Source organism: Chiroxiphia lanceolata, chromosome 20, assembly GCF_009829145.1.
Source record: "Chiroxiphia lanceolata isolate bChiLan1 chromosome 20, bChiLan1.pri, whole genome shotgun sequence".
NCBI classification, from domain to species: Eukaryota; Metazoa; Chordata; class Aves; order Passeriformes; family Pipridae; genus Chiroxiphia; species Chiroxiphia lanceolata.
The window spans coordinates 5,165,833-5,181,617 of NC_045656.1; the positions used below are offsets into that span (position 1 = coordinate 5,165,833).

General features: G+C 49.0%; 1 protein-coding gene across 7 annotated transcripts in view; it reads right to left on the bottom strand.

The window, feature by feature from the left end:
- DTX2 (deltex E3 ubiquitin ligase 2) overlaps nucleotides 1-15,785 on the bottom strand; it is a 34,286-nt gene that overhangs the window by 7,430 nt on the left and 11,071 nt on the right. For 5 of the 7 annotated variants that reach the window (XM_032707492.1, XM_032707487.1, XM_032707489.1 and 2 more), the window contains exons 4-5: nucleotides 8,722-8,780; nucleotides 1,659-1,790 (exon numbers count right to left, since the gene is read on the bottom strand). In XM_032707492.1, coding sequence (XP_032563383.1) covers nucleotides 1,659-1,790; nucleotides 8,722-8,780 — 191 coding nt within the window. The remainder of the gene's footprint in view (nucleotides 1-1,658; nucleotides 1,791-8,721; nucleotides 8,781-15,785) is intronic. The other 2 variants (XM_032707494.1, XM_032707493.1) reach the window with 1 other exon arrangement.

Genomic DNA, 15,785 nt, shown 5'->3' on the forward strand with positions numbered 1-15,785 from the left:
CCACATCCCCTCCTGCTAGGGAGGGCTGGATGCTGTCAGTGGTGCAGTGCTCAGGACTAACAGACCCCATGGAGGAGAAACCAGCAGCCAGCTGGGCTGCAGAGGAGCAGGTCCATGTGTCTGTGGCCACACCGTGCCCTAAAAACAGTTATTTCATGTCACTAACCAGCAGCAGGGGAGCAACGCCAATGCAGGCCCAGCCCCAGCCCTCGGTGTTTTGGGCTCCTCTGTGGGAGGACCTGGTCCCTCACAGCTCCATTTCAGCACTGTTTCTAGAGCATTGCCACCATTCAGCCCTCATCCCAGGCTGTGGAGGGCTGCTTGGATGCTGCCCGTGCCAGGAGTGGAGCACCAGGAGCCACATTACCCCACCACCTCGCCAGCTGGCTCCATGGAGTGAGATCCTCATCCAGCCACTCTGTCACCCACCTCCACTCGGCTCTTCTCCTTCACCTCCCATTTTCCTTCGCTCCTCCTGTTCTGCACTGCTTCTCCTGCCGCCTCTGCTTTCTCCTCCCCCTCCATCACACATCCTACTCCACATTTGCTCTCTCCCTCCTTCTCGCAGCTCCCTCCATAATGCATTTCCACAAAATACCTCCCTCCTCATTTAATTTCTATTTTTCTTCCTGCCTCCTTCAGACAGCTTTGGACTTCGTGGACTCCAAGGAGAGAGAAAAATGTACTAATAAACTCCCCACACAGACAGGTGCCTCTTCCCCTCCACCTCTGGGCTCTTCCCTTTCTAAAATACAAGCATTTCATATAAGTGTTGAACGCTTCCCACCTCTAGTCCCCCCTTTTTGCTAATCCAAAGGGGGGGACACATCTGTGCCAAGGTTGGCAAACAACCTCTACAGCTACACCAGGCTGGATTCACACCTACTCCTGTAGAGTCCTAGGGCTGCTACACACAGATGGAATCTAGGCTCTAAACTGGGAGCCCACAGGCTCTGTAAAAGTGAGGGATGCCAGTGAGACAAGAGGAGAAATGAAGGCCCTACCCTGGAGGTGGCTCAGCTCAGCACGAGAGCTGAGGTAACCCATCCCTTCCTGCCAGGGTACATCCACCTGACAGCACTCCACTCCTTTCCACTCCAGACGAGAGGTGAAGAGAATAAATCCCCTGCAATTTGACCTAGAAAGCCCTGTATGACTCAGGGGTCTGCTGGTCTGGCAGATCCTTGCCATCCCATGACTCAATCATGACGAGCATGGCTCACAAGCAAACCTTCTCTTCAGAGCACGTATGGATTCAATGCTCTCCTTGATGGTCCCTCAGCTCCCAGAGTTGTTCCATCAATGACTCAGAAGGTCCTGGTATGTGGACACTCAGGGTTCCCCAAGAGGGTGCAGCAGGAGCACGGGAGAGTCTGACGTGCACAGATCACAGAGCTGCTCCAGCTTTAATTACGGATGGAAACGAGCAGACCTACCACAGGACCACATCTACTTTCTCATCTTATTTCACAGCCTGTCAGAAACAGTGCAGGTCAGGGGAGGCACGTCCTGCTTCTCCCCTCGGTGGGACGAACGTCATCAGTCAAACCAGAAGAGCCGAGAGGGTGGAGGGAGAGACGACAGGAAAGGAAGGAGCGCAGAGAGATAAAGAGAAGGAGACGGAAGCAAATATATCAGAGTTTTTGAGCAGGAACTACCTTTCTTGGACACTTTCCTCCCCTCCTTAACTGAGCTGTGTTTTTTAGTGGCTCTATGGGTGCTGGCAGCTTGCGGCACACGGGTGAGGTGCACGGGGAGTCCGGCGGCTGACATCAGAATAGCCGTCATGCCTACAGTGGGTACGAGGTCAACATGCAGGAGGGAAACAATGGGGAAATACAATCATTAAAAAAAAAAAAATAATCTTTTAAAGGAAATTAAAAAAAAAAAAAAAAAAGAGGATAAAATAAAACAAAACCCAAGCCCTTGTTTCAGAGGACATAAAACATCCGAGAGGCAACAGGGTTGGAGTCAGCACAAGGACAGGATTTGGAGGTTTTCACAGGGGAGGAGCCCAGGTAGCAAATTAAAGGAGGGAAGCGTGGGCACACCTCTGTGCTGGTGTGTGAACAGGACCTTCCTCTTTGCCTTGGCTTTAGGGCTCCTCAGGCATGGAGTCTGCCACGGTGCAGAGTTCTCCCACTCACCAGAACCCTGGAAGCAGCCCTGAAGGATGCAGGGCATCACTGGTATCCCCTAAAGGTCTTGCTTAGCTGTTCCCACCTAAAGCTACCCATTTTAACAGTGCCACACCAAACCCCTCTCCAGAGTGCAGCTGAACTGCCTTCAAACCCTGGGGCAGGAACTGCCCCACTCAGCCCCTCGCTCACCCCACACCCTCTCCTCCCTGGCACGCCAGTTTTCCCTTGCAATCCCAGCTCAATGCAATCCTCACCCTCCCCCATCCCAGCCAGCTGTATCCATGGGATGCAGTTTGATAAAGCTAATGAATCATTAAAAAGGACAGCCATTCCCTGAAGGTAAAATTGGCACACGGACAGCTACAGGACTGATCACGCTGATCCGAGATGTTTGCCTGTGAAATGCAGGCTGGTTACAAATCATAACATTTCCAAGGTACCATACTGCTCTCACACCTACATCCAAGAGAACACCTGCTTTTGCTTTCCCAAGAGCAATTTCCCACCTGCAACAGACAGCATGAGAACTCAAAAAAAAAAAAAAAAGAGAAAAAAAGCTTATGGTTGCAAACCAACAGCAGAAAACCTAAAAGCCAGTGTTTCCCCAAAAGTCACCTCTGATAGCAGACCACACAAACCACATCCTAATGCTATGGACATTCCTGACACAATCCTGCTTGGTAATACATGGCCAAAGCTCAGGTTTCTAAGGATTTTATTTTTGCAAGCCTCTATTCATCTGGGTTGGGAAAGGAAGATTCTAGAGCACATTTGTCCAGGACAAAAACGAGGCACATTGGCCTTACATGACTGAAAATTGAGTTATGAGGGGAAGCATCAGCTTTGCATGCAAGTGGTAAGACTATTTTCTGCCTCAAATATGCAACCAGTCAAGAACTTGCATCCTGTGACTAGAAATACCCTGTGCAAAGCCTGTGTCAGTGCCCCACGAGAAGAACCACTCCTACACAGTGCCAACCACAATTTATGCCTCTTTTTCCTAAGGTCAGAGCACAATAAATATTCCAGAAGCTGCTCAACTCCTTTCCTGATACTCAAAGTTGAATATTTTCACTAAAGCTTTCCCATTTATGGGCCAAAAGACAGACAGAAGGAGTTGCACAACACAGGAAGAGGGACACAGACAGAGGAAGGAGTTTCCCCAGGGTTACCCAAGAACTTCTGGCAGGGCTGGTCTGGCCACAAGACCAGGCTGCCCAATGGATGGTGAAACTTCCAAATGGAAATAGGTAAGCAGGCAGCCATGGATCACCTCCATTAGGTGCCATCATTGTGGACCTAGATCTGAGGTGCTGCAGGGCCAGAGGAGGATCTTCAAAGCATACAAAGCCTGGGTTAGTATCCCTCATCCCACTGACAGCATCAGGCCCTTCCCAGCAGGCACAGCCAAGGAGAGCCCATCAGATCCAGCAATTTCACCATCAAAATAACTTCCTTTCAATCCTGAACTAAAAGACCACAAACCTATTGTATGTTCTCAACCCTGGTCTAAGCCAGTAGTCCACTACTTCCAGGGAGCCTTAAGGAAGAGCATAAATGTTCCCATAACAAAAGCTACTTGTTTTTTCCATGAGTACGACTGAGCACCTGAAGCCCGGCAGCAGCACCAAAGCTGCCACCTACACATGCACCAGGCAGGTCCCTTCCCCTTCCAGCAGGTTAAAGGGCAGCCAGAGGTATTCCTAGAAGAGCAGTACCAACTCACTCTGATTGGAGAGCCTGGAGGAACAATATTCTTGAGAAACAGGGAAGATGCTGCCCCGCCACAGGTGGGGAGATCATCTCAGTCTGACCCCACTGAGGCTGCAAAATACAATTCCCAGAATTGGCGCAGAAACCAAAGTTAAAGTTGTGTCTAAAAAAGCTGTCTCTAAGCAGTGCAATAGCACTGATTGCACAGACTGACATTTGAAAAGCGAGTCCAAAGACTAACAGGGATTATCACCACCCACGCACAGCTGACTGATAGGCAAATGCAAAATTAATGTGTTCTTCTGAAGAGATCAATACTGTCTTGCTAACGTTAGCATGCAGAGCCCATAAAAAAAAAAAAAAAAGAGAGAACACAGCAGAAACAGAGGCTGAACAACCAGCTTCAGACTCTCAGTGTCAGAGGGCAACATGCTGCCTTCAAAAATCAGACCAAGCGAAGAGCAGGAGCCACAGAATTTCAGGTGAGTTCAGCTACCCTCTAACACAGTCCCTCTTGTACCTGGAACAGCGTGTCCAAAACTGCCTGCCAGCATCATGAATCACCACCAAAAACCCCCAGCATTTGTTCCTCAAATTCTTTTGTTTTATGAGCTGCAAACCCATCTGCAGCTCCACGCAGACATTTAGCACAGGGCAAACATGGGACCAGCAGAACTACTCCAACCCAATGTTCTGCCAATTTTAAATCGGTCAAGAAAAGGTAAAAGTGGGAAAACAGATTTTCCTGACCAATTTTTAACCTTCTGCTGCACATGCAATGAATCAATGCATCACTGAATGCAGATTCAGATCAAGAGAGCATTCAAAAAGGGGATGTCCTGGTGTTACACTGCTCTTCTGGCTCATCTCAAACCCCAGCAGCAATGCCTCCTTTGAAGTTCTAACACAATCCTGCAAATCTCAGCATTAACAATCCTCCCACGAGTTTGGTGGCAGAGTCCCCAGTAAGGGATCTCCTCTGCCCCAGGCCCTGCATGGAAGTGTGTGTTCATACAAAGTGCCAAAACAATACACAGACACATCACATCAGCAGGTGGAGTCTCCAATTCTGACCGTGGACACAACAATTTCAAGTCAGAACCTGTTGTAGGCATCCATGGAGTTATGTCAGGAGCTCTAAACCTGGATAAATTCTCACTGAATACACAAGGGGCAAGTTGCAGCATGACAAGCTTGCCCAGACCAAGCCTGCTTTGGATACCACATGTTCCTGTGAGAGTTCCTGCTGCTCACCAGCAAGCCTGGGAGCTTGAAAAATATTATTTAATATGTTCACACTTTCCATTGGGCACTGGGTTTCTTCACTGCAAGGACTGCAGGAGTGAGGAGACCAAGCCTTGTGGAACATCCTTTGGCATCTGATCTGCTGTGAACACCTGCAATAACCACACTCAGAACTGCCTCTTTTCTCTTGCTCAAAGCATCTATTTGGCCAGAAATACAACGTTAGTGACTCCTTGGGGCAAAATTATTTTCACTGGAGCTATGACAACATCCACCAGCTTTTCTCAGCCTGCTGTGTAAATAATGGACTTTTGTAATATCCTGTGCAGAGGCTGAGCATGGGAAAAACACCCTGACATAATGTAATGAGTGTTGAGGACACACTTACTCATATCCAGCCCAATGTGCCCCTCTGGTCACCAGCTCTGGCTAATGAGCTGCATTTGCACAGGCCTCAGGCTGGTACAGGACAGAGCTTATCTTCAAATAACATGAGATCTCAGAAAAGCATTGCTAATTTGTACAATTATATCCACCAGCAAAATCATCATGCTTAATATGCTCCCAAATGCCCCAGGCTCCAGGAATCATGTGAATGAGAAATGCTCCGTTTCATTTAACAAAAAGCTCATTTCCAGGCCTTCATCTTAAAAATAGTATTAGAAGGGCCTTTATATGAGCACCTTGCTCACCCCTCAAGCCCCAAGGCACACCAGCTAAACTTCATTATTCCCAAGAGATGTTAGTCCAGCTGATCCTTGAACACCAATACTGTGGTTAAACAGTTTGCTTAGACCTCTCTTCTGGCTTTCCACTGTACCAACCAAATTCTCACGGGGAAAGAAAAAGCTTAAATGACAAGTTTCCACATGCACTTTGAAGTATTAAAATAGCAGAAAGCAAGGAAAAAGAAATTATGGGGTTTTGTACAAAATATGGTTTTAAAGTCAGCTTCACAATGTCTGAGATCCCAAGTGGTGCTTTCAGAAGACGTGGGGTTGACAGTGTTACAATTCCCTCGCTCATCACACAAACGAAACCCAGCTTCTCATTCAGACCCACAGGATTCCTCATCTCCTGTTTATCCACCAGGAGCTCCCTCTGCATCCAAGAGATGCACCTGCAGCATTTCTCAAGATCACCCATGAGATTCAGGGGTTTTATCTCTCCAGCTTCAAACCAGAGCCAAAGCTGCTGAAGCACCCGGGGATGGAGACCAGGGCCTGTGAGACTTCTGGACACGTTTTCCAAAATAAAACCTCCTTCATTCTCATCCAAGACTTCCCTCTCCCTCACAACATGAGAGCTCTAGAGATCCCAGCCTTTGCCACTGATGCTGAAGGAAGCAGTCGTGCAGCAGGGACTGGAGGAACAAAAAGGGGTCCAGATTTTGTTAGAAAATAACCTGAGTAATGAGTAACTCGCACATCACCAGCAGGATTTTAAATATGAACAAAATACTACTTCCCAGAAGTGGTTCAAGACACAGAGTAGGGCATAGAGGGAAAGAAGGTGTCCCTAAAGACCCAACCAATTAATGTTTCAATACAACTATTCCTTTTTACCAGAACTCTACTGCTTCCTTTTTTACCAGAAATATCCCCAGAGACTTGTTTTCCTTCTGTTTCCTAATTAACTTGTATTAATCTTTCCTCTGCTTCCATGTGACTCTGAGGACGGACTCAAATTCAGATTTCCCTCCTCTCTTGCACCTCTGAGGTGTGTCACACTTGGCAGAAGGCAGCACAGTGCCCATCAAAGCAGCGTCCTACAAAGACCTAGATCTGAAGGAGACGCTGGTCCCAGGGATTTGCTTCTGCACTGACCACACTCAGCTCTGCACTCCCCTGCATCCCAGAGTGCATTGTGGAGAGTTAAAGGGTATTAAAGTGAATAATTATTCCCTCTTTTGCACCCCCAGCCTGCAGCAGAGATATCAGTTACAAGCTTAACTACTTTATTGTATTAAATGGGGGCAAATGTCTTATTTTACTGGGCTTTCCTGCAGCCTCTTATATCCAAATGGGGCACTATAAGGCATAAATGGACTGTGTGTATTCACCTCTTCCAAATCCACAGTGGGTGACTTGTACTTGGAGAATGAGATCACAGTTAACAACATTAACAGCCTGGATTCACCAGGGCTCTTCAGTTCTCTGCTGTATTTACCTTTCTGTGATTAAGTACCTAATTACACAGCCAGTGCTAATAGCCAGGGGAGGAAATCCAGAGCTGCCATGAGTAAGGGGAGTTCTGCTCAGGTCACCCTCCCAGACGAGGTCTGAGCTTGACTTTACACCTCGTTTCCACAGTGATTTGCTAAGAGGAGACAGATGGGCTGCATGCTGTCAGAGGACACCAGTGTCAGTCTTCATGCAATGCCACTTTGGCTACAGAGACATGCAAGGCACAGTTTTATGACTGTGCTAACATTAGATGACTGAAAACATCAATCCTGGGGACCATTTTTAGGCAGGGCAAAGGCTGGGACTCAAGAAGAGACTGAACACCATCCCCTTGTCTGGAATAAGGTGGTAAACCTTGTCTTGAAAAACAAGAGTGTTACAGTCTCCACTTGCTCAGGAGCAAAGTTTGGTGTCCCAGGAGCTAATAACCTCAACAGACTATGCCTGGACAAGAGCCAGAGGAAGGAGAGGGTTAACAGATATTCTGTAGTGCCTGAAATGGACACAGGGAAAAAAGAGTCCAGACAGAAAATACCAGACATCAGGTCCTTCCCACTCCTCTGCCCCAGGTTACCACATTATGACATCCATATGTGTGTATGTACAGTCAGGGTCAGGACAGAGAAGACCCCTGCTTTGGCAGAACACCCAAACCCCCCAGCACCACCACACCAGGGCCCCATGGTTTGGCACTGGCTGAGTCCCAACAGAGCAAAGGTGCCAGTGGCTGTTGGCACAGCAAGGCTTCCACTGAAAGCTGCAAGCACGAGTTGGCGTTTTCAAGGCAACGCCATTTCAACTTTAACAGGCAAATCTACTCTGAAAAGGGGCATTGAAAACTGGCACTTTCATCCCTCCCAGACACAGTCCTCGGTATTGTGCTCACAAGTTTGGATAACAAGCAAACCTGTATTCTGCTGCTACAGGAGACAATGTCTGATTCAACTTCTGTCTCCCCTTTCCCTGAGGCAAGGCATCAAAATCCCCTTTAAGCTAAAGACCACCTGAGCTTTTTTAATAAAACCACATTTAAAAAGTCACATTAAAAACCACACACAATCTCACACCACTCCTTCCCTTTGACTTTAAAAAAAGCAGCAAATAGCAGTTTTTTCCACATGCCCTTTCCTTTGCTACTTGCTCATGCACATGTATAAAGATGAATAGCCATGCCTCAAATAATCCCACTCATTCTGAGAGCCTAAGGACAAAGCACTAATGAGAAGAAGAATTACTGAAGGTTTGTCCATCCCATTCTCTCCCAAATTTGCCCTCTTTGCTTTTCTGAAAAGTCTTTGAGTCTCAAACTTTATATGCCAGCAACATTTCTAACTCTTCCTAAAAGGCACTAAAGGAAAATAAGTGCCCCAGAAAGGCAAACCTCTCATTCACCTAATCCTAAGGACTGAGCAAGTAAAGCAGAGTAGGGTTCTTACCTGCCAGGGCCTGGTTCAGCTTACTGGGTTTGAGCATCTTGACAGGCAGGTTTGGGGCACTGGAGAGAGAAAAAAAAAAGGGACGAGTTCAACAGCACAGAAAAACCACTAACAAAGAAACCAGCAGTAAAACTGCCTCCTGAATGCCAGAGCCCTGCATATATTAACAGGGCTTAATTGCTCAGATGAGCCCCAGCTGAGACCCTCACCCATGCACCCTTCTCCCACTGGTTCAGGGGCTGTATTTAAGGAGGCCTGTCCTTGTCAGAGCTCTCTCCTAGGTTAATTTACCTCTAAGATGGGCTTCAGAGCTATCCTGTAATGTAGCTGCCTCCAGCCCCATCTCCTCTTAGCTGGAGGCTGAGCCTGACTCATCCCTTCCTCCTGCTGGACCCTGCTCTGATCCTCTGATGCATCCCTGCTCTTGCTATTCCACCACAGAGCTTCCTATGAGCAGCCAACATGCACTATGCATCCAACAGGAATCCAAAGGGAAGAAAGGCTGAGGGAGACTCACAAGAGTTTGTCGCCCATTTTTCTTTGGAAATCAGGAGGATTCAGACACCAAGTATCCCTCTCAGGTTCTTCACCTACTTGTTTTAGCAGTGCTTCCCAAAGGTGGCAGCTGCACCTCAAGCTAGTCTGGGATAGATGGGCAGCCAGGGTCGTGCCATGAGTTGGAGAAAGGAGCTAGGAAGGAAAGGGGGAGCAGCAGCCTGAACACTGAGGAGGGGGTCACTAGAGAAGACAGTAAGCTGGATCCACATGAGCAGAGCAGGAACATCTGAAATCCAACATGCTGGCACAGAGAAACCACCTGTGGGCTCTGTCTCAGGTGGCACAGGTGCATCAGTGCAGTTAATACACAGTGAATTCTGACAACTATCCCCAAGGACTCCCCAAAATTACATCAAACCTGGCCAGCTTCTTAAGAATTCAGAGACCAAGGTGGTCAAAAGCCCAAGTCTCATTCACTATTAAGGGGAAACCTTCTTCTTTCCAGCTGGAATGCAAGAGCTGCCATGGTGCCCCAAACAGCATCACAGAGGTCCCTCCTTTCAGCCTTGCTAAATCTTTGTCCCTATTTCCATGACAATGACCAGAGCTGAAAAGATTTGTGAGTGACATGTGACTGCCTTCCACTCTCCTGAGAGGGAGGCATCCCCACCTCTTCCCTCTCCTACCTGTTACAATCTGGAATGGGCTCCTGCAGGTGTCCTGAGCTTCCTGAAGAACCCTGGGCAGGACCCAGGGCTTGGTGTGGCACTGACAACCTGGCTGAGTGAAACCAGCTCTTCCAGACCCTTATAAAGCTCTCCAGACCAGAGAGGTTTTCCTTCTGCCTCTTTCAAATGCTGTGCTTTCCCTTGTGCTGCCACCAATTTTGCAATGTCTTCAAATGATGCAATGGATTGTTCTGCCTACAGTTCAAACCCCCCAAATACAGGGGAAATCCTCCACATGATTTCAAAGGGCTTTGAATCAGATGATTTTATGACTCTTTTTCTTTCCTGATTCACCTTCTTCATCACAGCTCTTTCTCAGGTATTTCCCTCCTCCTTCATCTCATCCCTTTGCTTCACAGAGATATTTGACCTTCCTTCATTTCCTCCTCCAACTGAGCAGCCAAGAAGACAACAGAGCCTGAGCAACCCCTCCACCCCAGACTGTGACCCTGAGGAGCTTGTGCTTTATCATCACACCATGACATGGAGGTGCTTTCACTTCCCCATGGGAGGTAAAAATACTGTAAAGCACAAAGCTGAACCTTCCACTGTGCCAAGAAAGCAGATGGGGGGCAGGAGATCCTTCCAAAGGGCTGGAGCACAGGGTCATTACACCTGAGGCTGGAGAAAGCAAACCCAGAGCTGCCCTGGGAAGGGGATCAGTGGTAACCACATTCTGAGATGATGGAAGAGACAATCTTTACTCTTCTTTCCTGCATTGTAAGGCTCAAGTCCAAGTCATCCAGGAACAAGAACTTGTTGTCCTGGTTTCAGCTGAGATTGAGTTGATTTTCTCCCGAGTAGCTGGTACAGTGCTGTGTTTTGGATTTAGGATGAGAATTATGTTGATAACACAGGGATGTTTTAGTTGTTAGCAGTGATCACATTAAGTCAAGGCCTCTTCTGCTCCTCACCCCACCCCACCAGTGAGGAGGCTGGGAGGGGACACAGCTGGGACAAGGGATATTCCAGACCATTTGATGTCATGCTCAGTATAGAAACCAGGGGGAAAACTGCTGCTGCTCAGTGGGTGTGAGCAATTACATTCTGCATCACATTTCAGTGCTTTTATCATCATTATTATTATTTTCCTTCTCTTTTCTGTCCTGTTAAACTTTCTTTATTTCAACCCAAAACTTTTCCTTTTTTTTCCTTCCAATTCTCTCCCCCATCCCACCAGAGAAAGATGGAATGAACAAGGGGCTGTGTGGTGTTCAGCTGTGTGCTGGATTAAACTAGGACAGAATGAGAAGAGCCCTCAAGATCTGCAAAAGGAAATACATAAGCAGTTAATGCATTTACAAGTGATCAAGTTTGGGAAGCTGGGAGTGCACTGCAGATAAATTACTATCCATAAGCCAGGGGACAGTTGCTGATCAGTGGTGTAAAGGCAAAGTGTGTCAGCTTTGACTGCTGGAGGCCTTTAAGCCAACTGATGTGATGATGGAGAAACCAAATACTTCTTCTTTCAGTAAATACACCCCTCCCAGTGAGCAGCACCCCAGCTAACAGTGCCATAGGATGTGCTGACCCACTGGCACTGTGGGACCGCACTGGCACAGCTGCCACGCTCCCTGATTTCTGTTACAACTGCAGAAAGCCCAGAGGTTGATGAAATCAAGGGAAATCCGAACTGCTTTGAGGTACCACAGCGCTGCCTGGGCAGGTCTGCAGCCGCAGTGAGTGGGAGGAAGCGCTGTCACGCCAAAAAAGGTGCAGAAATGCTACTTGGAGCCTACGCTGGGTCTGAAGTGGGGGTTTTTGGAGGAGGAAGGGGAAGAGGTAACAAGGAAGGATATTGCTACTGTAGTGTAACATGGGCTGTGCCTCCAATCCCAGAGCAGCACAAACAGATGTATTTTATCCACCAGCTCAGATTCAAACAATTCCAGCATTGCCAGAACCAGTGCTGGCTTCCTGGGAGAGAGCTGGAGCCAGGCTGGGCTGAGGTCCTGCTGATTTATTGAAAACAGGCTCAGTTAGGAGTAAAAACCTGATGCAGGCAGGCTGGTGGGGGTCTTGCATAAGAGAGATCTGGAGGGCATCAGTGCAAGAGCAAGCACTGCAGTGTGGAGAGATGAGAGGGATCCACTGAGGCACCTGCTCCTGCTGCCTCTGCTGCCCAGGGAGATCTGTAGCCAGGCAGTGCCTTTGACTCCCAGCCAAGCCTTCAGGCTGGGCTTGCAACACCTGAAAGTCAACGCCTGAATTCTCTGAACGTTTCCTAGTATTGTCTCCTCCTTCCTGGCCCAATTTTGTCCTGCTCTTTGCTGCAGCTCCTGCTCTCCCGCTGCTCTGTATCTGGAGGTTACCGAGTGCAACAGGGATCACCAGGTTGTGAATAAAGGGATGCAAAATAAGACACTGTCTTCGGAGATTCAGCAAGAAGATACTGTTATGATTTCCCACCACCAGTTCCCAGGCAGTCTGCTATGGGAGGCAGACAGGGCAGACTGATATTTCAGCATGACAAAACCACTTGCTTCTCCAGAATTTCTAGATTCTGCAGCACCAGTGAGACAGCAAAGCACAAGGCCAGTAAGAAGGTGTGTCAACAGCTTGGAATCCAGGGCTGCTGCCACTTCAAACACTGGATGGCCAGGTTTGAGCTGAACATCACCTAAGCCACACATACACCATATCCTAATGGAGCAGAAATGGGAAAGCCTGTAAGAACTCACCCTCTCCGTTTGGTAACAGCCCTTTCTTCCTTCTTCTTCCCCTGCACACAACCAGCAGGCCACACATCTCTTATTAGGCATCTTTGTCATCCTCTAGGCAACAGCCAACACTTCTCCCCACAGGTCAGGGCTGCATCCAGCCCTGCCTCACACTAACACCAAGTGCTACCACAACACCCAAAGGTCCAACCCCCTTCCCAGGGCTCACCAACACTAATGGCAGTTTCTCCCCTACCTTTCTTCTCAAGAAGAGGCCAAAACCCAGACTGAGTGTCTCTAAAGAAGGACCTTTTGGTGCACTGCCCACATGTGGCCACATGGATCTGTGGTTTTGCTCCTGGCACCAAGCAGAGGAGATTCCCCTGCTCCCACTCAGGAAGAGCACCCAGCAGCAGAGAACCACGCTGGCTAACAGGGCTGCAGGACAAGTCACCATGTGCCCAGCAGAACCAGCACCAGGAGAGCCCCTCCTCACCATCTGAAGAACTTCTGGGAATGCCTACAGACAAAGCTGGAAGATGTGAAGGAGGAGAGAGAAAAGGAAAGGCCCTGCCCAGGTTCTGCTCCCTCCTGATCCTACAAAGTGCTAACTGTGGGTTGCTCCTTTTGGGAGATTTAGGGATACAGCACCAGGTCCCCAATACTGTCAATATCCCTCCCTGGCCCTCAAGACCCCCATTCCCCATCCTTTCATACAAAATCCTGTCCCCCTGAGCTGCCTGCTTTATTTGTAGGCACAACCTATACCAGAAGCCAAAGCCACATAAGCTCAGAGGGGCCAGCAGAGCTACAGCAGGGATTTGCCTGACTGGGGCACTAATTAATATCCCCAGGAAGATTGCTTTCTGCAGCTTTACTCACTCATATTACAAGCAGGGTGTTTCAGGAGTAATTAGCCAGCACAGTGCAGGGAACAGGGTAGCTCTTGCCCCAGGGATGGATGCTTTCCCATGCAGGGTGGGAAGGATCATGCCAGGAGGTGGCTGAGATGCTGGGGAGCCAACCCCTGCTTCCCAGCTCTGCCTAACAGCACTGAGACAAGGACACAACCTTTGCCATGGGACACTCCATGTGCAGATTCCAGCGCTGTCTGTGAGAGAGGCCAGATTCATTAACTCCGTTTAATACACGGGAGGAAACTAATGCACCAAGCAGCAAAATAACTTGCCCACATGTATTTAACACATTAGCAGCAGAGCCAAGGATATTAGCATCTAGTTAAACCTTGGCACTCTTCTCTGGGTTTTCCCCTCTTTGACCCTCTTGAGAGCAGGAGGAAATCAAACCTGCGTTTTGCAGAGCCGGAGCTCCGCCTGCTCTCACACAGCACCCGCCCTGGAGCAAGCAGCAAATACATTTAACAACCATCAGTGCCACAGGAGCCTGGGCATGCCTGTGCTGACAGCCCCTTCTGGGGGCTCTCCCTGCCAGCCTGCTAGAAATAACTGTCACAGCCACACGGGGAGTCAGGCAGCTTGCCAGGATGAACTGTGCCTCTTCCTCGGCCCTGCAGGACAGAGGTTTATTTCAGTGTTGCCATTTTTAGCTGTGTTTCCTAAAGAAATTGGGTGTACACAACTGCACTGTCTTTCAGTCTCTCCCAGTCAGCTTTTGAGCTCTTCTGCCAGTTGAAGTTCAGCTCCAGCAGGCAGCTGGGTCATCCCTGAAAGATTTGTGAAGATAAGCAGTTTTGTAAAAGCAAGTAATCTGTCAGTGCTGCTTTGGAGCCAAAGGCTGTGAGGTGAACACAACACAACCTTTATTAGACACCAGAGGAGCCCCTGTGGGCCACTGCTCACTTCCCTTCGGCCTCTGAGCATGGGTCAGCACAGGAATTGCACATCACAGTTAAGGGGAGTGAGCAATGCTGCACACTGGACACAGCCAGAAACCCTTGGTGGGATAATTAGTGCAGGATAATTAGCCCCAAAGGCTGGACTATTGGGTGATGCAGGACAGTGACTGTGAGGTAAGGGGAACAAACCACCATGCCCTGTTCAGTCAAGGGGGGAAGACAAGGAACCCAGGGGATACAATAACCCAGGAATGTTCTGGGCTTAGGAATTAAATGAAACATATTGTTAGATTTTGCTACTCAGGTTTCCCCTAATTCATAGAAATTAAAGGATTTTCTGCTGAACACGAGTTTCACAAGCCCAATACTGTAACTCCAGCCAGGAGCAATTACACCCATCCAGTGGCATTTCCGACTCAACCTCAGGGCAGAGGTGACAGGAAAAAGCCATCCCAAGCTGTCAGCTGGGGAAGAACAAGTCCCTTTCACATACAGCACGCTACTGGAAGATGGAGATTGCCCCCCTGCGTGCACTTGGCTGTCTGGCAGGGGCAAAGAGAGTGTTCCTGACAAAACTAATCCCACAGAACTGGAGAGCACACCCCAAGGGGACAGACAGGCAGCCAGGGGAGCAGGGCTCAGCTGGGGATGTGGGTTTTACAGAGGGTGACTGTCACATAGGCCTGACAGCACTCACTTGCTCCCTTCCAGGTGACCAAAGAGCTGCCACCTGCCCTGGGTGGCATGTCCTGCTGTCCCCAGCACAGATTTAACCATACAATCCCCTTTGCATCCCCCAGAAAGGCTGGCTTGGGCAGGGATAGATGTCAGGACACCAGCCACCTCATCCCCTGCACACCACCAACAGCTGAGCTGAAAAATAGGTTGAAACAGCCCGACCTCAACCAGCCTTGGCATTGCTGGGCACCTCCAAGCCTCCTCCTGGCCATTCCTCTCCTCCTGGTTGGCATTGCCTGGGTCGTGGGCTCAGTTCATGGTGAGGAGACCATGCCACCCCTCTCTGGGCATCTCTGTCCCATCCTCCCTCCTTCCAGGACAGCCTGTCCCCCCACCAGTAGCACAAAACATACCCAGACCCTGATCCTCTCCAGACAGGCTTGTGGGGCAACTGCTGCAGCATTTGGCTCTTCCTTTTTAATCTTCCCACCCTGAGTCACTTTGCAAATCACACTGAGGCTTTGGGGAAGGACAGGGGCTTCAGGCAGTCTGGAGCACCAACCAGTGTCTCCCAAGAGCGGGGGAATTTGGCAGCTTCTTCAGGAGACAGCAAGAGCCTCACTGGGAGCTCCTGCAGGCAGTGCTGAGGTCTGATTTTCAGCCCTCCTCGAAGGTGACAGGAAC